We start from the raw sequence: 23,324 nt of genomic DNA on the forward strand, positions 1-23,324 counted from the left end.
TGGGTTTTTTTGCTTTGAATTTCTTTTTTTTTTTTTTTTTAATATTTTATTTTTTTCTGAGAGAGAGAGAGAGAGAGAGAGAGACACACAGTGCAAGCAGGGGAGGGGTCGGAGAGAGAGGGAAATACAGAATCCGAAGCAGGATCCAGGCTCTGAGCTAGCTGTCAGCACAGAGCCCAACGCGGGGCTTGAACCCAGGAACCGTGAGATCATGACCTGAGCCGAAGTCGGACACCCAACCAACTGAGCCACCCAGGGGCCCCTTAGAGTTCCTTCTAAAAGTACAATGCTAGGCATTTGGTGTTTGAGATATTTGGTCTTGTTTTGTTTTGTTGTGTTTTGTTTGTTGAGTATAACTGACATACAGTATTATATTCCAGGTGTATAACATCATGATTCAACATCTCTATACATTATATTATGCTCACAAGTGTAACTACCATCTGTTACTGGATAACGGTGTTACAATATCATTGAATGGTTCCCTGTGTTGGACCTATTATTTCCATGACTTACTCATTCCATAACTGGAATCCATGCCTCCCACTCCCTTTCACCCATTTTGCCCAACCCCCATCATCCTCCCCTCTGACAACCATCAGTCTTTTCTCTTTATAGGTCTGATTCTGCTTTTTGTTTTTTAGATTCCAATTGCAAGTGAAATCCTGTGATACTTGTCTTTTTCAGTCTGATTTATTTCACTGAGCATAATACACTCTAGGTCCATTCACGTTGTCACAAATGGGAAGAGTTTATATATATATGTAGATATGCATACATACATATATACACACGTACACATACATATAAATATATATGCCACATTTTTATTTATTCACCTATCAGTGAACACTTAGGTTGTTTTTATATCTTGGTTACTGTAAATAATGCTGTAGTAAACAGAATGCATTTATTTTTTTGAATTAGTGTTTTTAGTTTCTTTGGGTAAATACCCAGTAGTAGAATTATTGAATCAAATGATATTTGTACTTGTAATTTTTTGGAGGAAGCTCCATACTCTTTTCCACAGTGGATGAACCAATTTTCATTCCCGTCAACAGTGTCCAAAGATTCCTTTTTATCCACATGCTTGCCAACACCTATTTCTTGTCTTTTTGATGCTAGCCATTCTGACAGGTGTAGGGTGATAATCTTACTGTAGTTTTGACTTTCATTTCCCTGATAAGTGAGGTTTATCATCTTTCTACATGTCTGTTGGCCATCTGTATGTTTTTGGGACATTGTTCAAGTCTTCTGCCTATTTTTTTAATCATTTGATTGGTTTGTTTGGGTTCAGTTGTACAAGTTTTTTATACGTTTTGAATATTAACTCCTTATTGGATATATAATTTGAAAAAATCTTTTCTCATTCATTAGGTTGCCTTTTTGTTTTGTTGATGGTTTTCTTCACTGTGAAAAGGTTTTTATTTTTAGGTAGTCCCAATAGTTTATTTCTGCTTTTGTTTCCCTTACCTTGGGAGGCACATTGGGGAAAACGTTGCTGTGGCTGATGTCAGAGAAATAACTGTCTTATATTTTCTTCTAAAATTTTTATAGTTTTAGGTCTCAAATTTAGGGTTTTGAACCATTTTGAGTTTATTTTTGTTTGTAGTGGTAGAAAGTGGTCCACTTTCATTCTTGTGCATATAGCTGTCTAGTTTTCCCAGCACTGTTGAAGAGACTCTTTTCCCTATTTATATTCTTGCCTCCTTTGACATAGATTAATTGGCCACATAAGGATGAGTTTATTTCTGAGTTCTCTATTCTGTATTGTTGAAATTTTTTCTTTAAGTATGCTCTACACCCAACATGAGACTCTACCTCATGACCCTGAGATCAAAAGTCATGTGCTCTACCAAGTGAGCCAGCCAGGCACCCCTTATCTCTGGGTTTTCTATTCTATTCCATTCATCTATATGTCTTTATTTGTGCCAGTACCATACTGTTTTGATTACTAAAGCTTTGTAGTAGATCTTAAAATCTGGAATTGTGATACTTCCAACTTTGTTTTTCTTTCTCAAGATTGCTTTGGCTATTTGGGGTGGTTCCATACAAATTTTAGTGTTATTTTTTCAAAGTGCTATTGATATTTTAATAGGGATTGCAATACTTGGCCATTTTTAAAAATTTATTTATTTTGAGAGAGAGGGAGGGAGGGAGGAATCAGGACAGGGGCAGAGAAACGGGGAAAGAGAGAATCCCAAGCAGGCTCCACACTATTCAGTTCAGAGCCAGATGCAGGGCTTGAACTCATGAACTGGAAAATCAGGACCTGAGCTGAAGTCAGATGTTTATCCAACTGAACCATCCGGTGCCCCAGGTCTTTTTTTTTTTTTAAACTGTAGTTAATTATTCTTGAGAGAGCACACAAGAGCATGAGCAAGGGAGGGTCAGAGAGAGGGAGGGAGAAAGAGAGAATCCCAAGCAGGTTCTACACTATCAGTATGCTGGATGTGGGGTTTGATCCCACAAACGACGAGATTGTGGCCTGAGCCAAAATCATGAGACAGATGCTCAACCAACTGAGCCACCAGACACCCCTACTTGGTCTTTTTTTAATTGAAGTAAAATATACATATGGGAAACTTTATAAGTTTTATTAACTGTGCAGCTCAATGAATGCTCATTCAATTTTGACCATTGACAGAGGACCTTGTTATAGTTCTCCATGTCACTTTTTTGTCCTAATTTCAGTTCTCGGACTGGCTGCAAATTAGGAAAGAGAGTCAACAGTGGACTGCTTAATTTTAATTTATATTCATATTTATCCATTGGTAAATAGATAAGGCAAATGAATGTAAGCTTTGCAGATCAATTGAAATGCATTGTTTGAAAGAATCTCTTTCTGGACAGAAAGAAAAATTGATTATTCATGTGTTAGAATTCTGGCAACATAGGCATTATCCATAATGTTGGCAGTCTCTCTTAGTGGGAGATAAAGAGTGAAAAAATAGGTGAATTGGGATGGTTGGTGACTCTCTGAACCAAAGAGAAGACTAAAAGTCAGAATAACAGGTATCAGACCTTAGTAAATCTGAGGACCTGTTGGTAATAGAAATATGATTTATTTCTTGTGGATGAATAACATGAGGAGCCCTTTCTGCAGTTAATTGCATCTTTCAAATATGTGTCAGGACCAAGTAAATATTCTGGTGGAAATTCAGAAGCATGAAGCATTTTCCTTTCTTAAGTTATTTTCAGCAACTTGCCATGTACACAGCTGATGAATCCATTTTGTTTTGAAGTAAAGAAATCATTCACTTTGAAGTACTACATCTTTGTGGGTCTTTCTGTGGGAAGAACGCCGTGTTTAGGAATGATGGCTTTTCTTTGGCTCAACTTTTTGTAGTAAAGGTGATTTGAAGCAGGCTTTGAACACAGACCAGCCCTTCTAAGCCTCACCACTGTTTTTGCCTGCTTCAGTTACAGCAGTACCAGTACTACAGTGCAGGCCTGCTCTCTACATATGACCCTTTCTATGAGCAACAACGGCACCTGCTTGGACCCAAAAAAAAGAAATTCAAAGAGGAAAAGAAACTTAAAGGTGAGCATATTGACCTGCCTTCCACATTTACTCTTTTTAGTTTCAGGGTGGTGTGTAGCCTGTTGGTACATTTGGACTTTGAACATATGCATACAGTAGAAACTTTCTTTATCTGAAAAACCCTAGTCTTCCCTATCTAAGTCGTATTATTAACCTTATTTCATATTTGGTTTATGATCTCTTCTAGAATTATAAAGATGTAAAACTACAGATTCCTAGCCAAAGGTTTAAGTCAGTTACTTTATTCTTCTTTCTTCTTTGCACTCTTCCAAATGTTGAAAATGTTCTGGGAGAGGAAGAAGTTGGTTATGCACAGGGAAGTATGAAGAGCAACCAGAAGTGTGGGGAATAAGTTATGATTGTTGCTATGTGTGGAAAATTAAAATAGATAATCTATCTTGCATATGTTTATTTGCATGTTTGCCAGGAAATATGCTTTCCTCCCTTACTGAGCTCTAAGCAGCTGGAAATCAGGAAGGAAATAGGAAGGGAAAGTTTTAAACTCTGTGTACAAGTCAGATTTTGTTTATCTGAAGGTATACACTCTATTCAGAAATTCTCGTAAGCCTTTTCCCCTTTCTCCCACACCCTCCAAGTTTAAATTTGTATTTTCTCATCCTCTTCACCCCGTCCCCCACAGTTAGTTTTTTGTTCCATGTGTGATTTTCTCTTCACAGATCTTTTTTTTTTTTTATTTTTTAAAAGTTAATTTATTTTTTTTTTAATAGTTTATTGTCAAATTAGTTTCCACATAACACTCAGTGCTCATCCCCACAAGTGTCCTCCTCCATGCCCATCCCCCCCTCCCCCCACATCCATCAGTCCTCAGTTTTTGTCAGCATTCAAGAGTCTCTCATGGTTTGCCTCTCTCCCTTTCCCCCACCATTTCCGCCCTTCTTCTCCCCCTTGTTCCTCCGTCAAGTTCCTCCTAATCCTCCTATACGTGCAAACATATGATATTTGTCCTTCTCTGCCTGACTTATTTCGCTCAGCATAACACCCTCAAGATCCATCCATGTTGCTACACATGGCCAGATTTCATTGTTTCTCATTGCCATGTAGTATTCCATGGTATAGATAAACCACATCTTCTTGATCCATTCATCTGGTGATGGACACTTAGGCTCTTTCCATGTTTTAGCTATTGTGGAGAGTGCTGCTATGAACATTGGGGTACATGTGCTCCTATGCATCAGCATTTCTGTATCCCTTGGGTAAATTCCTAGCAGTGCTATTGCTGGGTCATAGGGGAGTTCTATTGTTAGTTTCCTGAGGAACCTCCACACTGTTTTCCAGATGGGCTGTACCAGTTTACATGCCCACCAACAGTGTAGGAGGGTGCCCGTTTCTCCACATCCTCGCCAGCATCTAGAGTTCTCTGATTTGCTCATTTTAGCCACTCTGACTGGTGTCTCTTCACAGATCTTAATGTCCTATCAGTTAACACATTTTTTCTTTTTTTGTTATTTTCTTTAATCACCTTACATTGCCGCCAAGTAGAAATATTTCCTTCCTTTTGGCCATTACTTGAGTTCCTGGTGCTTCATAAGTCTCCCATCCTGTTGTTGGGTTCAACAGGAATTCAGTTTTTAGGTTTTATTCTGTGTTTCTCTTTCATGTAAACATAGGGAGTATCCAGTGTTCGTTTCCAAGGTAGTGAGATTTTCCTCTTGGAATATTCATTGGCCTGAATAGATAAAGAGATAAACATTGCCAGCCTCACCTGGAATGAGGAAGGAACCTTGAGTTTTCTTAAAGTGATGAGGTTGTTTGTGGTTGTCTTCTGTGGAAAGGCAGAAATGCAACATTCTCAGAGTCTGTTCTCTTTGCAGCCAAGTTGAAAAAAGTGAAGAAAAAAAGGCGAAGGGATGAAGAACTTTCCTCTGAAGAATCTCCTCGTTGCCACCACCACCAGACCAAAGTCTTTGCCAAGTTCTCTCATGATGCACCACCTCCTGGCACCAAGAAGAAGCACTTATCCATTGAGCAGCTCAATGCTCGTCGCAGGAAAGTATGGCTCAGCATTGTGAAAAAGGAACTACCAAAGGTATGTGAGTGCCTCCAGCATAGATGGCATGTTGTATCTCCCTCCCCTCTATAAAGAGGAGCCGTGGGAGCGAGATACCTTTACAGTGTTGAGAAGGAAAACTAACCTCATGGAATTAAGATAATGCTGAATAGTACTCTTGTCAGTTAACTATTTTTTCTAGATTTTGATCAGAACTCATAAGACACTTAGTTGTGTGGTGTTCCTTGTCCAAAAAATGGAGGGAGACCTCTCTGAGAAAGGATAGCAGTGTTCTTTCTTACAGCAGTAGAGATTGGACATCAAATTAATAGATGATAACAGAGGAAATGAAAATGAGATGGCGGAGTTATATTTTTTTAGAAAATTTACAACTATATCAATGTTACTGAATAATCACAGGCATTGGAAGAAATGTGAATGATTCAAGAGAAAGATGTGTAAGCATTCTATTTGCTATTTTATTTTGATAACATTTTATTTTGATAAAATTTCAAACTTGAAAGTTTCATACAAGGAATGTCCTTATACCCTTCTCAGTTTGCATTTTATTTAGTTACTTGCCCTATAAATTGAGTGCAGCCTTAATAGAAATATGAATACGGTATTTTCTGAATTTAGAAAAATTGATACGAAACTCAAAAGAAAAAAAATCAGATTACAAGTATTGCTAGAGAACACTGAAAAAGCCACATGAAACATTAAAATATGCCATAAAATCTCTGTAATTAAAACAATGTAGTCCTGCCACATGCATAGGAAAACAAATCAGTGGAATAGACTAATAGATGTAAAATTTTTTGTGAGAGAGAGAGAGAGAACATGCGGGCAGGGGAGGGGCAGAGAGAAAGAATCCCAAGCAGGCTCCACATTGTCAGCGGCAAGCCTGATGTGGGGCTCAAACTCCCCAACTCTGAGATCATGACCTAAGACTGAAGTCAAGAGTCAGACGCTTAACTGACTGAGCCATCCAGGTGCCCCTAGACTAATAGACTTTTAATAAATGGGTGCTGGAACAACTAGGTAGCCATTTGGAAAAAGACAAAATTAGATCTGTTTCTTACACATACACTCCAAACGTATTAAGGTTCTTAGTATAAAAAATGAAACCATACAAAAACTAGAGGAAAAGGATTATGTTTCTATTTAACCTTGGCACAGCAGAAGTGTGACTCAGCACATCCAGAGGCAATGAAAGAAAACATTGGTAAATTTGACTAAATACAAATAAATTTTTTTTAATGTTTTATTTATTTCTGAGAGAAAGAGAGAGAGACAGTGTGAGTAGGAGAGGGTCAGAGAGAGAGGGAGACACAGAATCTGAAACAGGCTCCAGGCTCTGAGTTGGCTGTCAGCACAGAGCCCAACGCAGGGCTCGAACCTACGAACCATGAGATCATGACCTGAGCTGAAGTCACCTGACCGAGCCACCCAGGTACCCCAGAAATAAATTTTTTCATGACAAAAGACAGCAGATAAAGTGGTAAAAATTATTTACATTGTATATCACAAAATGCTCTTATCTCTAGTTTATAAATAACTCTTGAAACTTGAGGGCCAAAGGACCACAAATATAGTAGACGAGTAAAATTATGGGAATAGACAATTCGTAAAGATACAAAAATGGCTCTTAAACATCAAAAAGGTTCAAAGACTCATAATTGGAGTAGTGTAAAATAACACCTACATACCAGTTTTCACTTACCACAATGGCAAACATTTGAAAGTATGATTACACATTCTTTTAAGGAGGCTATAGGGAAAGGGACACTTTCTTACATTGCTGCTAGAAATGCAAATCAGAGAGCATTATTCTGGAGGGCAAGTTGGCAGCACCTAACAATCTCCGTATGCACTTATCTTTCAGACCAGCTTCCACTTCTAGGAGTTATCCTGAGGCTAAACCTCCAACAGTACAAAATACATGTAACCAGTTACTCATTGCAGCATTATTTTTAATTACAAAATAAACAACTTTAATGCCTATACGTGGGGCTTGAATTGAATTCTGGTAGATAGATATACAAAATGGATTGTTCTGCCGCTGTTAAAAAGAAATAATGAGGACGACCTTTCTGAAGTGACATGGAGTAATTTCTAAGACATACTGTCAGGTGAGAAAAGCAGAACAAAAGCAAGCATCTATAGTATAAACCTTTCATATAAGCAAAACAGGAATATAAGAAAATACAGAAATTCTCACTCATGCAAGACATTCAAGAAGGATAAACCTGAAATTGAAGCATTGATTTCTTATAGCGGGCAGGTGGGAAAAATGTAGAAAGGAAGGAATGGGAGCAGGTTAGCAGGATGAAGGTACAGTCTTTGAGTACATCTTTTTGTATGTAGGGCTGACTTTGAGAATCATAGTACTCTAACATACTCCTCATATATCCCCATAATAAAACAATTAAAAGCATTCAGGGTGTGGGAAGGGAATTAGGTTGAGAGGATATGTGGGCAAAGTGGAATAAAAACAGAAACAAATGGGGTATCTGGGTGGCTCAGTTAGTTGAGTGTGTGACTCTTGATTTTGGCTCAGGTTATGGTCTTGCGGTTAAGGAGTTTAAGCCTCATATCCGGGCTCTGTACTGATCTTTTGGAGCCTGCTTTGGATCTTCTCTCTCCCAGCTCTCTCTGCCCCTCTCCGCTTGTGCACACACATGCTGTCTCTCAAAATAAATAAACTTAAAAAAAAAATCAAGAACACATGTTAACTGTATTAGAAATGAGTAATGTATAATCAAGTTGCAGGGATCGGAAAAGAAAAGGACTCCCCGAAATAACTGAGGAAATCAATATTTTGACTTGATACCAAAAGAACTGTATATTGATGCTATGATTGATATAGTGTTTCTTACAAAATAATGGGTTAGAATTTGGAAACTACTCTGTATGTTTACTAGAATTGAACAAAGAAGTAAATATGTTGTGGATGACGGCCAGTTTCTCACTATTGGAAACACTTAAAGTGAAGTCTTTGAAATTTCATTAGAGTCAGAGCTCTCAGTATAAATTCATGGTTTTTTTTTTAATGTATGTGTATATATATGTATATATACACAGTTAAATGTGTACAGAAATATAGTGTGTGTGCATAGGTAAGTGTATATATATATATATATATATACATATACGTATGCGTGTATATATATATATATACACGTATGCGTGTATATATATATACATACATATACACACACACACACACACACACACTTAATTTCTAGCTAACTCTTTGCTGAGAATGCCTAGAAGCAGTGATAATCTAGTAACAATGAAGTTACCTAGTACCCAGATCTTGATTTCTCAACACCTTTTATTCTCTAATAAAGTTAAGGAAGTGCTTGAAGAAAGATGGGGAGTGTGAGATTGTCAGAACACAGGAGCCAATCTGAAGGAGCTCTTCATGGCTAAAGTTAGAACAATTGAGCAATGAAATCAATAATAATAATAATAATGAATTTTAACATATAGAATAAAAGAGGTATCAGTGAGGCCATACTGTTATAAATAAATAAGCCAACAGGTAAGTTAGAAGGAACCACACTCTTCCTTGCAGTAGAATTCCAGTTAATAGGAAAGAAGTTGCGAATCATCATTAACACAAGTACCATGGTAGTAATTGTTGCAGACTGGATCCATTGATAAAGGCTAATACCAGAGGATGAAAGAGGAGAACCAGAGCTTGCACAAAGTATCCACCCAGCATATACATCTTAGCACAAAAAGAAAGATAGTAATTATCATGGGTAGTCACTACCATGATAAGGTGATAGAATCTACCTTATCCAAATGATCTAAGTAATCACTAGTAGACATCATGAACGTAATGTGACACACTGAGAAGAACATGTCATTTCTGGGGTATTCTTGCCAAAATGCATAATGTCATTCCAATCATGAGAAAACACCAAAAAAATCACAGACTTTGGAAAATTCTACAGAATAACTGATTGGTGCCTTTCAGAAGTGTCAAGGACATAAGAGAAAGATTAAACTGTTACATACAGGAAGAAACTAAGGAGAAAAGCAACTAAATACGTTGTGGGATCCTGTTACAAGATCCTGGAACAGGAAAAGGATTTTAGTAGAGAAATTGTTGACATTCAGATAAGACTTGTAACTTAATTAATATTTACCAATGTTATTTTCCTTTCTTAATATAGTAAAACCTTGGTTTGTAAGCATAGTTTTTTCTGGAAACATGCTTGTAATCCGGAGCATCATACATCAAAGTGAGTTTCCCCATAAGAAGTAATGGTATATGTGCTGCTGAAGTGAGCACAGAAATAATGGAAACTCAGATGATTCGTTTCATAATCAAAAAATATTCATATAAAATAATTATAATACTGTAATATAAAATAAAATACAAAATACAAAGAAGAATAAATTAACCTGCAGTTACCTTTGAAAGCCTTTGTGTCTGGTTTCAGGGAGACAAGAGAGGAGCATTATTGTGTAGGACAACTTTCACTATCACTAATAGAATCACTGCTGTCTATTGGCTCAATGGAGTCTTCTGCATAGGAGCCATCATATATGCTCGCATGGATATTGACTACAGTACAGTATTAAACTCTTACCATATACTGTATTTAATGTAACTGGCAATAAGGCAGCAGAGGAAAGGGTCTTTATCTGCAGGAAGCCTGACCTTGAATGAAGCAAAGCATTCCTAACCTTATTCTTGTATGGAAAAGCAAAGGACTGTCTATAGGTGCTTTGAAATGACAAAAAATACATTAGTCCCAGTTGGAGCACCTTCCAACATTCTGAAAAATCAGTGATTTCTGCCAAACACTGACATGTGACTGAGCATCCGAGTATAGGAGAAAATCACCCACAGTCCCACAAAGAGAGAGAGAGAAAGGTAGGAGAAGAACCCTTGGCGCAGTTTTGATCATGTGACATTCCACATCATGTACTACTTGTATTATAAGACATCACTCGTTTATCAAAATTAATAGAAACGTTTGCTCATCTTGTGGAACACTCACAGAGCAAGTTACTCTTAATCCAAGGTTTTACTGTAATTGTATTCTGTGGGGTGCCTGACTGGCTTCTTCAGTTAAGCATGGACTCTTGTTTGGCTCAGATCATGATCCCATGGTTTGTGTCGAACTCCTTGCTGACAGTGGGGAGCCTGCTTGGGATTCTCTCTGTCTCTCTGTCTCTCTCTCTCTCTCTCCCTCCCCTCCCCACCCCACTAGCTCTCTATCTCTTTCTCTCAAAATAAGTAAATAAACATTTATTATTTAAAAAAAATTTTTTTGTAAGGTTTATTTATTTTGAGAGAGAGAGACAGAGTGTGAGCAGGGGAGGGGCAGAGAGAGAGGGAGACACAGAATCCCAAGCAGGTTCCAGGCTCTGAGCTGTCAGCACAGAGCCTGATGTGGGGCTTGAACCCATGAGCATGATCATGACCTGAGCTGAAGTCAGAGGCTCAACCAACTGAGCCACCCAGGCACCCCAAATAAACATTTAAAATAATTGTATTCTAGTTAATGTAAGATGCTAAACTAGGGAAAGCAGCAGGAGGGATATAAGGGAACTCTGTATTATTTTTTGCTACCTTTTTCTAAGTCTAAAATTACTTCAAAACAAAGTTTTATAATGCTATGGCAAGAATAATGCAAAGAACTACCATGTATCTTTCACTCATACTTAGCAATGTTTGCTTCCTTGGCTTTTGTTATATCAGTGCATACTTTTTTCTCACCCATTTTGAGGGATAGTTTGACACTTTGTACTGAACTTCCTTGTAGTAATTCAGTGTGTTTCCTAAGAAAAAGGGGATTCTATCATACAGAACCACAGTGCGGTTATAAAGATTATTATCTAATCCACAGACCATATTTAGATTCCATCAGTTGTCTCTGTAATATTCTTTATATGGCTTTTATTCCCTGATGGAATCCAGGATCCAATCTAGGATTACATATTTCATTTAGTTGTCACATCTGTTTAATCTCCTTTAAATCTGACAGTTTCTCAGCCTTCATTTCTCATTACATTTTTATTTTTTAAGAGTATAGGCCTGTTATTTTGTACAATGTTTCTGAATTTGAGTTTGTATGATTCCTCATGATTAGATTTGAGTTATTCGTTTTGGGCAGGATTACCAAACAAGTGATATATCCTTCTTGGTATGTCACATTAGGAGGCACATGACCCATTGTTCCAATTTGATGATATTAGCTTTGATCCCTTGATATGTTTATGCTTCTTTACAATTAGCATTTTCCCCCCATGCCAATAAATAAGTATTTTTGGAGAGAGAGTTTATAGAAGAACATTCTTGATGAAAGAAGATATGGGGAAACCATCTTTGTACCTGATGAATAGAATTCAAAATGATGCCCTTCTGGGTGGCTCAGTAGGTAGAGCATGCAACTCTTAATCTTGGGTTCATGAGTTCAAGCCCTACATTGAGTGTAGAGATTACTTAAAAAGTAAATAAAAATAATTTTTTAAAAAAGATGCCCTTCTGATGATCAAGAATTCAGTAGGAATATTTGAGATTCTTTTTAAAAATTTTAACATTTTCATTTATTTTTTGAGAGACAGAAAGAAACAGAGCATGAGTGGAGGAGGGGCAGAGGGAGAGGGAGACACAGAATCTGAAACAGGTTCCAGGCTCTGAGCTGTCAGCCCAGAGCCTGACGTGGGGCTCAAACCTATGAACTGTGAGATTATGACCTGAGCCAAAATTGGCCACTTAAGCAACTGAGCCACCCAGGTGCCCCAAGACTTTTGTCCTTTAAGTGGTAGTAGCTGCTTAAGCATTTAGTAGGAGAAAGTTTTGATAAAAGGCCTAAAAATTCCCAAAAGCAGATCATCTGAGGTTGGAATTTTATAGAAATGGCTGTTAGGCTGTCTGTGTAACTTTGTACCCACTGTTTCTTCAGAATTGGGGGTGGGGAGCTCTTTAACAGTCAGAGTCACTCAGCTGTGCCTGTGCTGTGTCTTCTCTTATGTCAACTGGATCATCATAGGAAATCAGGTTTTTTTATTGAGGTTTTTTTATTTGTTTGTTTTAACTGAATTGGAAGACAAAATTGGCAGCTCATGACTGGTTTGTTGGCTGCTGAGTCATCTTGTGTTACGTCTGCCTTGGAATATTTTTGTTGGAGAAGATGAAGCTTAGTGAAGCTTAAGTGTTGGCAGAAATTAATAGTGGCAGCAGGTTTGTTCTGGTTGGAGGATAGAATCACCAACCAGAAGGCTATTTTACCCTTCTCCTAACAATTTCTGTATGTCAACGCCTGCTATCTCAGCCTCTTTACAGATGGGCTCTGCAAAGAGGTGTGTATGAGTCAGTGTTTAGGGTTAGTGCTAGGGTTTAGGGCATTTTGTTATATTTTCCTCGTCCACTTCAGGCCTGTAATATAACTTAAATTCTTTCTAAAAAAGACAGAAGACTGTTTAAGGTAAGCACAGCATTAGCTTATTCTTTTTCATGCTGCTTGAGTAGCTTTGTGTGTGGTTCTGAGTTGGTGCATTTGGATAACTTTGTTTTTAGTATATGTGCTGCCGAAGCGAGCACAGGATAACTTTATTTTTTAACCCTTGAGGAGTTGAATAAAAGACAGTGTCAGTCTACACAATCTTATTTCAAAAGACTCCTAAATGATATAATTGTTTTTAAATATTTTAGGCCAACAAACAGAAAGCTTCAGCTCGTAACCTGTTTCTCACCAATAGCAGAAAGGTAAATTGTAGTTTTATATTTCCCATTTTATGTTATGTTGAAATATGTCTATGGTTGCTGCTCTTGTTGTCTCTTGTGACCTGGTTGAATACCTTAGGTACTCTAGTAGTACTTAAGAGAATTTATAAATGTTTTCTATTTTATAAATAAAATTTCTCTTCCTCCCATTTCTGGTATTTGAACCTTTTTAGAAGAGACCATGGCCTGCTCTTATTCCTTAGGCAGATCATGGAAGCTTCATCTGCTCAGTCTCTTTATCAAAGAAATGATGATTATTAATATTAATACCTTCCTTTAGAAGGAAGTAACACAACTTCCTTTGAAATCTGTGAGATCAGATGAGATAATGTTATTGGTTCTGTTTTCCTGGGCTAGTCACTCATCCTCACTTTCTTCATCTGTAAAAAGAGGATGTTGATACTACCAATGTCGTAGAGTTTTTTTGAAAAAATAAATTAGTTTAATGATGTTAGGTGTAGAATGGTGCCTAGCATATAATGAGCATTAATTAGCTATTATTATCGACGTATATGATAGTACTTTGTAACTTCCCAACAAATCTCCGGACATTATACTTTTTTTCCATCTAAGGTGCCAGTATGTGTATAGATTTTTTCATTCCGTGTATTACCTCAGGGTCTGTGTCTGGATCTTAGTACTGTGCAGGGAAATGAACCACACTGTGGGAGAAGGAGATGTGGCCATAGAAAGACTGTGTATACTGAACAGACTGAGGAATGCTGTGGTTTAGAGCTAAGGGAAAACTGGCTGTGGTGTTGGGTCCTTCTCCTTTGTGAGAGTACTCTTGTCATCTGCAGCTTGCCCACCAGTGCATGAAAGAGGTACGTCGAGCTGCCTTGCAGGCCCAAAAGAACTGTAAGGAGACCTTGCCTCGTGCCCGCCGCCTCACGAAGGAGATGCTTCTCTACTGGAAGAAATACGAGAAGGTGGAGAAGGAACACCGAAAGCGTGCAGAGAAGGAAGCCTTGGAGCAGCGCAAGTTGGATGAGGAAATGCGGGAGGTAGGTCAATGGTATAAAATTTTGAAAACTATGATTGCTCAGCCATAGCAAGAGATTAGTGTGTACTACATAAATTATAAGTTAATGAAATCGTTGAAAAAAAACATTTTAAGACATAATTTTAAGAATAGTAATTTTAGTCCAGTAAACTGATTCTGTTTTGATCACTCAGTAAGGCCCTCTCTTTGGCCTTCACCTCTCTTTGTATGCCAAGCTTTCCTTTCTTTTTTAGTCTTATTCCTCTTTATATCTCTGGAGGACCAAAAAAAAAAAAAAAAAAAAAAAAAAAAAAAAAAAAGAACAGAAAAAAAAAAAAAAAGAAAAAAAAGAATAGGGATGAACAAAAGAAATAGAAAACAGCTTACAGCTTATCTTGGCTTGGTTCCAGGTGCTGGCTGCCATTTCTTCCTTGTTGGAGGAGTGGGGCTGGTTGCCAAATTTAGGGCCAGATAGGAACAATAGACAACTGGTCCGGTTTTGAGACCCATCCCCCCACTTCGACCTGCTTCACTGTTTTAATTTTCAGCCAGTACTCTTCGAAGCCTGATGTTAGCTAATATAGGTGAGTAGATTGTTCAGGGAAGCAAGAAGAGAGAGTAAGAGGACAAAGTCATTGTGTTGCCATTGGCAAACCAGTTGGATTGTGTGCGGGGGAAATGGAGGTCTGGAGAAAGAAGGCAGTCAGGGGATGAGAGGTGTTCTCTTTCAGGTATAGGTAGTAAGTACTCTTGTCAAAGCAGAGCTGTGGCCTCTTCTAAGCTCTTGATCCTCTATCTTTTATCTTGCCTTTGAGGGTAAATATGGATTTTGTCCAGTTTTCTTAAGTCCCCTGGGTAACTTTTATCTTTACATGCAAGATAAACCTATTAGTGTGTTAGTAAACATTTGATGCTATCTGGAATACTTAACTGAATTTAGAGGCATTTGAGAGTTGCAGATCTTGAAGTTTTGCAAGCAGCCAGACATATAGTGTGGTATAGGTTTGTGAAATGTTCTCTCAATTTTGTTGATAATTAACCAAAGAGTTTCATTTACGTTTATGTTTTAAGTCTTTCTTGGAACCTTTGAAATAAAACTATTTGTGATGGAACTTTATTCTACCTTTAACATGTATTAGTTGACTTTTTTAAAATTAAAGGAAATGTTACTCTTTTTTTGTTTTAATTTAGAAAGGTTTTCTTGATAGTACTTTAGCTTTGGAACATGAGTACCTATATCCATTATGAAAAATTATTCCCATTATCTCTTAAATTCTCTTTTAGATATTCTTCTCATTTGAATCTGGCTCAGGGACTATAAAACCTTGAAGAGAAAGTATAGTTTTATATAGCATACCTTAGGACTAGTTTCCTTTCTTGGTTGAGTTCCTTGCTATATTTTTGTTTTTCGTTTGGGGAGGTAGATCAAGGATAAATCAACTCTATTTCATATGAATTTTATTATAAAATAGTTAATGCAAAGTAGTAACAATGTGTTTGTGTATGTGTATTTGATCTGTATTCATATTTTGTAGATCATCAAAGATGAACTATACATTGTTTTTGGAAGTGTTTTTCTTCCTTTGATTGTCCTCTTCTTTGACTTTCAGAATACGTTATAGACCCTAGTCACTTATTTTCATGTTTGATGATAAAGATCTTTTGACATGTTTACATATTTTAAAATACATGTATCTACCACCTAGGTTATGGAATAAAGTGCATTGGCTGAGTTTAGTTGGTGTCTCTGTGCCATTCTAGGAAAGTGATATAGTAAAGAAGTAAGCATTTTAGACAGAAGCCTAATGGACAAAAACTTTCATATTGTAAATAAGAGCAAAACATATGTTATCATTAAATATAAGTGAAGACTATTACTTGCTTTTAGTATCAGAGACTTGGTTATAATGAAACTGTGCATTAGCAATTCTTACCTTTTTAAAGGTAGAGAATTTGTAAAAGAATTATATGCAAACTATATATGGATTTTGGGAATTCTGTTAATTACCTCTTGTATGTGATTGATGACTTGACTCTGTTTTCTCTTTCAACTTTTTTCCCCTTTAGGCCAAGAGGCAACAACGAAAGCTGAACTTCCTGATAACCCAGACAGAGTTGTATGCCCATTTCATGAGTCGCAAACGAGACATGGGTCATGATGGAATCCAGGAAGAAATCTTAAGGAAACTAGAAGACAGTTCTACCCAAAGACAGATTGACATTGGTGGAGGGGTGGTAGTTAACATCACACAGGAGGATTATGGTGAGTCCTGAATCAGGAAGTAGAGGAAGTGGGTGCCCTCTCTTTTTCATACCTAAGGCTATACACATTATTCTTGCAAGTTTTGTCTTGGATCAGTAGGTAATGATTAGTAAAGGGGAATTTATTGCACTGGAGTAGGGGAAGTATGAATAATATAAACAAATAAAATAATTTTTTAATTAAAGAATTTGAAAAGAAAAGGGTGTGTTTATATGATAAGTTTGGGAATGTTTTTTATTTATTTATTTATTTAATTAATTTTAGAGATGAGAGAGAAAGCACGAGTGAGGGAGGGGCAGAGAGAGGGAGACACAGAATCTGAAAAAGGCTCCAGGCTCTGAGCTGTCAGCACAGAACCTGATGCGGGGCTTGAACCCACAAACCGTGTGATCATGACCTGAGCCAAAGTCGGACGCTTAACCAACTGAGCTACCCAGGTGCCCCTTAAGTTTTGGAATATCTTATATTGTTTGATTTGTTAGCAGGAATAGAGGCTATGGAATCAAAAGAATTCAATGTACATATCTCAGAAGAGAAAATCATGTCTCTCATAACAAGATTCTTGGTGATATAAGTCAAGCATTAGAAAGAGACTGTTTAGTTTTGGTATTTTTGTGTCCACAAGGGGATGGATGAATTGAGGTGAAGTTTGAGGGTAACTTCACAGAGAGTAGTGATAAAGATGTTGAGCTCAGAATAAAAAGAATGACCGTTCCTGCATGGGTCTTAGCGGTTACACATGTCTTGATTTCTTCTTTTGGGATAGTTTCACCCAGCAGAAATCTCTCACAGTTTTTAATCCCTGTTGTTATGCTTTGCTTTGGCATTGCCTTGAGCAAGAAACCCAGGATTGAGAGACTGGAGCTCAGTCCTCTGGTGGTTTCTGTAAGCTGGGTTTGGCTACTGGAGACATGGCACCCCTCTGTCTTCATTGCCACTTCTAGGTCTTTATCTTTGTCAGATAATTTGAGCCTTTCTGCTCTCTCACCCTCTATGAATTTAGGGATGAGTTGGTTGGGGTAGTTAGAGATTGACATTGTTGACGTGAATTGCATCTTTGAAGGAGATCAGTTGATAACTTGTGGTAATCTACATGTTTTCCTTTTCAGATAGTAACCATTTCAAAGCCCAGGCACTGAAGAATGCTGAAAATGCTTACCATATTCATCAAGCTCGGGTGAGTCTTACAAATGAAGAGATAGTTTACCTATTTTTTTGTTCTCTTGAATAATCATGGGTAATATAGTGTGAAATGCATTTTGGTTGTTTAGTGAAGGTGACCATATTGGTGCTTGTTAAGTGAGCTATATCATTGCCTTAAGAAAACTAAGTTAGGACTTTGTTTTAAACCTTAGTAATAGCTTGCTTATTCATGATGTAGTGATGTTTCATGAAATCAGGAGGAAACGGCAGTCAGATTGAATTAAAATCAGTAAAGAATATACTTCATAGGAACCCCATGTAACACGGTCCAGGTCAGGATAGATATAAACTTGACCTTCTCCCCACCAGCCCCAACCAAACAAATTTTATATCAGAGTTTTAACAAATTCCTTGATGAAATGAGTAATTATGTAATATGGCTTGGTGTCTGCTCATCCTAAGTGTATTTTAATATAATTGTTAAATTAATTTTAAAACATTAGTAATATTTCCTATATTATTTTAGATATATATTACATAATATTATCAGACATTTTGTTCCAGTTACCACACGATAGATACAGTGTCGTATGCATTTGATTTGAATTCCATTTTTCCCTCTTATATTTTTCTTCTAATATGTTTTTCTTTACCAGACAAGGTCATTTGATGAAGATGCGAAAGAAAGTCGAGCAGCTGCCCTCCGGGCAGCAAACAAGTCTGGCACCGGGTTTGGGGAGAGTTATAGCCTGGCAAACCCATCTATCCGAGCTGGTGAAGATATTCCACAACCTACAATTTTTAATGGCAAATTAAAAGGCTATCAGCTGAAAGGCATGAATTGGTTGGCAAATTTATATGAGCAGGTGAATTTTAGAACTGTCATACTCCACTCCCTTTTGTTACCTGTTTTCTTAATGTCATTGGTTCAGAGTATTGTGAAATGGACACAAGATAATGTTTTAAATTTCATCCCTTTTAAAAAGTTATATCACCTCTGACAAGAGTCAGAAAGATCTCTCTATATTTTTAACCTGAAATTTTGTTGGAGAATATTTGTGTCAAGTACACAGTTTGCCTTATGTCGTCTTGGTAACCCTGATTTTTTTTGCCTAATTAAATTATCTGGAAAACTGGTTTTGGCCTGTTTTTCATCTCATGCTGTCACCTCAGATACCCTGATTCAGTTGTAGCTGTGGAGTTGTCAAAAGGAATCATAATAGTGCTGAAATGATATTTCTAGTCGTTTTGTTTAGACTAGTTAGATAGTTTAGTTGGTTCTTTCAGACAGTATATTGAACCCCTGTGTGTTAGAATCTGAGAGGTACTGACTATCTGTTGTGTTTTTTATTTATTTATTTTTTTTTCCAGGGCATTAATGGCATTCTTGCAGATGAAATGGGCCTTGGTAAAACAGTACAGAGTATTGCCCTCCTGGCCCATCTGGCTGAGGTGGGTAGATGGAGTCTTTCTGTCTTCCGCACTCTTAGATTCCGGGATGAGAATCAGTTGTTATCAAGCATTATGCCAGGCTCTGTAGCACACCAGGACCTTAGGACTTACTCCTTCCCTTCAGGGTCATTACAAGGTGACACAGTGCAGTGGAGCATTTTGGTTTTCAAGACTAGAACAGTTTTTGAGAATGTGTGGTTGGACATTTTGCCCATCACCCTCTGTCCAGAACCATTAGTATAATGGCAAAGGAATGGTAGTTAGACCAGAAGACCCAAGTTCACATCTAACTCTTTGTTTACTGAGAATGTAAACTTGGGCGTTCATCTCATCTTTTTTGCTTTGACTTCACTTTAATTTTTAGGTTTAGTTTCTACTTCTGCATCATGGGAGATCATATCTACTTAGAGGAATTCTGTGAGAATTAAATAAGAAAATAAGTATAGAAACATTTTGAATAAAGCAGAAAATCCTAGTAAAATTGTTATCATCATCTGATATAGGGGAAAGCAGCACATACAATTCAAGATGTCTTAAGTGCTTTGTGAATGATTTAAATAGGATCTTAAGTGGTGGGAGGTGGAAGTAATTACTTGGTATTTTTTACCGAGTTTTTTTCTGAGCCTGTCTTATTATTAACATAGGATATTATTACTGAGTATGCAAATATGGGAGCTACCATTTCTCTTGTAATAAAGTATTCCGTATTCTTAAACTGCTCTTGTTGTTAATGATAATTCTGAACTAAATATCTTCAGTTTTTCTGCAGTTAGCTGACCCAGTTTTTCTCTTTCAGAGAGAAAACATCTGGGGACCTTTCTTAATAATTTCACCTGCTTCTACACTTAACAATTGGCACCAGGAGTTTACTAGATTTGTTCCTAAATTTAAGGTAAAAATTCAACAAAAATTTATTTTGCTCTTTAAACTCTGACTTTTCTTTTTCTGCCTTACGTAAATTGTTCATAAGAAATTTTAGTTTCTTGCTTTTTTTCCCAAAATGCTTTAGAATGCATACATTCCATCGTTCCATTTGAAAGTTACTGATGGGAGCAACAAGAGAGCATATTACAACCTTGTGTTTCATAAGTGAGAAAGCCAAAGTCCAGTTTAAATGATTTGTTGGATTAGCTACATAGATTGATGTTCCTGGTCAAACTGCCACAGTAGAAAATATCTACCTTGTTGGTTTAACATAGATTTTGACAAATCATATCATCAGGTCACATGTTCTGTAATTTATGGCATTGTAATACCCCCTCCCAATATATTCATAAATAATGCATTTTCTCAGTAGTCCAAAGTCAGATCTTTAGTCCAAGTTTAGATAGTAAGAAAGATAGTAAGATTGAAGTCAGAAGCGATCAATAGGGAACTATGTTGTATTAAGCTGGTTAAGATGTAAACAAGATTTATTAAACAGGCTTTAATTGTAGAAAGTTACTGGGATATAAGAAAGAATGGGTAGATGCGCCTGAGTGGTTCAGTTGGTTGAGCGTCGGACTTCAGCTCAGGTCACGATCTTAAGATTTGTGGGTTTGAGCCCTGCATCAGGCTCTGCTGTCCAGCTCAGAGCCTGGAGCCTGCTTTGGATTCTGTATCTCCCTCTCCCTCTGTCTCTGTCTCTCTCTCTTTCTCTGTCAAAACTAACCATTTAAAGAAAAAGAAAGAAGGGATAGGGTTTATTATAGTGTTTGCAAGTAAAAATAGGGAAATTAGTTAAATATATGTTCTGTCCCTAAAGTGACATAATGATAATGAAATTGCATGGTAAGGAGGATTTAATGGAGATTGTATTTATAGAATTATTGGGGCACCTGAGTGGCTCAGTCCGATAAGCCACAGACCCGTGATTTCAGCTCAAGTCATAATCTCGTGGTTCGTGAGATCAAGCCCCACATTGGGCTCCACACTGACAGTTCAGGGAGCCTGCTTCTGGTTCCCTCTCTCCCTCTCTGTCTCTGCTCCTCCCCTGCTTGCACTTGTATTCTCTCAAAATAAGTAAATAAACTTAAAATTTTCTTTAAAAAATTATTGATATCATTTGTCTGATTTGGGGTCTCCATAATCATGGGTTCCATTCAATTTAAAGGATACAGGATAAGGAGGGGGAGTCAAGGGACACCTGGGTGGCTCAGTTGGTTAAGCATCCGACTTCGGCTCAGGTCATGATATCATGGTTCGTGGGTTCGAGCCCCGCATCGGGCTCTGTGCTGACAGCTAGTTCAGAGCTTGGAGCCTGTCTTCAGATTCTGTGACTCCCTCTTTCTCTGACCCTCCCCTGCTCACGCTGTCTCGATTTCTCTCTCAAAAATAAATAAAACATTAAAAAATTATTTTAAAAAAAAGGAGGGGGAGTCAAATGTTTTTCTAGCTTAGGCTTTGTAAGGAATAAGGACATGTGTGGAATATTCCACTTTGGGATACCTTTGTGGCTGTGGCTCCACCTTATTGCCTCAATTGTAGATTTAAAAACTGTTTACAAGGTATATTCAGTGTATAGCTTTTAACATGGTAGACTCATTTTTATTTATTTCATTTCATTTCACTTATTTTTTAGTTTATTTATTTAGAGAGCACATGAGCAAGAGAGTAGCAGAGAGAGAGAATCAAGCACTGAGAGTGCAGAACCCCGTGCCAGCCTTGATTTCACCAACCCCAAGATAATGACCTGAGCTGAGGTCAAGAGTAGGGTATCAACTGACTGACCACCTAGCCCCCCCATTGGCTGACTCGTTTTTAAATTTGTAAGAAGAGATCATTCTAAGGCAGTTTGTTGAATATCTTCTCTAGAGTTGTTTGCCATATGGAATATGGAGCTGCTGGGTTTTTCTTCAATTCTTCGTTTTCTTTTTTCTTTTCCAGTACATGTTGAACAGTCAAGAGTTGAAAATTTAAGTCTTAAAAATTTCCACCAAACCACTTAAGTTTTCAGTATTAACTTCACTGGCCATTAGATGGCAATGTCAAACTACTTATGTTATTGATATCTGTCCTTTGATTTTATGCCTCTGCCTGGAAATGAGCTTTCATGTGCATGTTGAGCTTCCTTTTGATTAGGCCTATGGGCCTATTCCAGTTGCCACTGTTTTTTTGTCTCAGTTTTTAAGAATTGTGATAAAATACACATGTGAGTGCACCTGGCTTGGCCAGCTAGATCTCAGGGTCATGAGTTTGAGCCCCATGTTGGGCATAAAGTATGCTGTTTTTTTGTGTTTTTTTTTTTTAATGTTTGTTTATTTTTTAGAGAGAGAGAGCCACAGTGTGAGCAGGGAAGGGTCAGAGACAGAAGGAGACACAGAATCTGAGGCAGGATCAAGGCTCTGAGTTGTCAGCACAGAGTGCGGTGTGAGGCTTGAACTCACGAACTGTGAGATCATGACCTGAGCTGAAGTTGGTCCTTCAACCAACTGACCCACCTAGACGTTCTGGGCATAAAGTATACTTTAAAAAAAAAGTGCATATAATATGTGCCAGTGTAAAGTATACAGTTCAGTAGTAGTAAGTACAGTGTATGGTGCAATGATTGATGCTATCTGATTGCAGAATTTTTTTTATCATCCCAAACAGAAACCTCTTCCCCGGTAAGCAGTCACTCCCTGTTCCCCTTTCCTTCCAACCACTGACTACCACAAATCCACTTTCTGTCTCTGAATTTGCTTATTCTGTATATTTTATGTAACTGGAATCATGTAACTGGTGGAGGTTTTTTGTTTTTAATCTGGCTTCTTTTCACTTAGCATAATATTTTCAAAGTTCATCAATATTATAACACATGTCAGCATGTCATTCCTTCTTATGACTGAATAGTATTTCATTATCTGAGGAAACAATATTTCGTTTATCCATTTGTCTCTGTGGATATTTGGGTTGTTTCTACCTTTGGATCTTGTGAATAGTATTGTTAGGAACATTCATTTACAAATGTTCATTGTTTCAGTTGCCATTACTTTAGATTGTCAGAAATGTGTTCATTTCCCTATAGAACATAGTTAAATTTAGACTCTACTCAGGTGTATAGTTAATTTACATCCAAAAGATATTTAGGTGTATGTTGATAATATCTGGAAGTTTATTTTAGGTGGCAGATACTTGATTAACACTTGTTTTCTGATTGTAGTGTGACCAGTGCTTCTGACTTCCTCTTTTTCCCCCTGAAATATGATTTACATTTTTTTA

The 23,324-nt window shown here is 37.4% G+C and overlaps 1 protein-coding gene across 4 annotated transcripts in view; it reads left to right on the plus strand.

Annotated features, from left to right (window-relative positions):
* The window catches only part of INO80 (INO80 complex ATPase subunit), a 109,156-nt gene that overhangs the window by 9,240 nt on the left and 76,592 nt on the right, over nucleotides 1–23,324 (plus strand). For all 4 annotated transcript variants that reach the window (XM_077764658.1, XM_077764655.1, XM_077764657.1 and 1 more), the window contains 9 exons: nucleotides 3,424–3,544; nucleotides 5,377–5,591; nucleotides 13,234–13,287; nucleotides 14,106–14,309; nucleotides 16,355–16,550; nucleotides 17,660–17,727; nucleotides 18,350–18,559; nucleotides 19,065–19,145; nucleotides 19,942–20,037. In XM_077764658.1, coding sequence (XP_077620784.1) covers nucleotides 3,424–3,544; nucleotides 5,377–5,591; nucleotides 13,234–13,287; nucleotides 14,106–14,309; nucleotides 16,355–16,550; nucleotides 17,660–17,727; nucleotides 18,350–18,559; nucleotides 19,065–19,145; nucleotides 19,942–20,037 — 1,245 coding nt within the window. The remainder of the gene's footprint in view (nucleotides 1–3,423; nucleotides 3,545–5,376; nucleotides 5,592–13,233; nucleotides 13,288–14,105; nucleotides 14,310–16,354; nucleotides 16,551–17,659; nucleotides 17,728–18,349; nucleotides 18,560–19,064; nucleotides 19,146–19,941; nucleotides 20,038–23,324) is intronic.

Source organism: Crocuta crocuta, unplaced genomic scaffold, assembly GCF_008692635.1.
Source record: "Crocuta crocuta isolate KB4526 unplaced genomic scaffold, BGI_CrCroc_1.0 scaffold102, whole genome shotgun sequence".
NCBI lineage: Eukaryota > Metazoa > Chordata > Mammalia > Carnivora > Hyaenidae > Crocuta > Crocuta crocuta.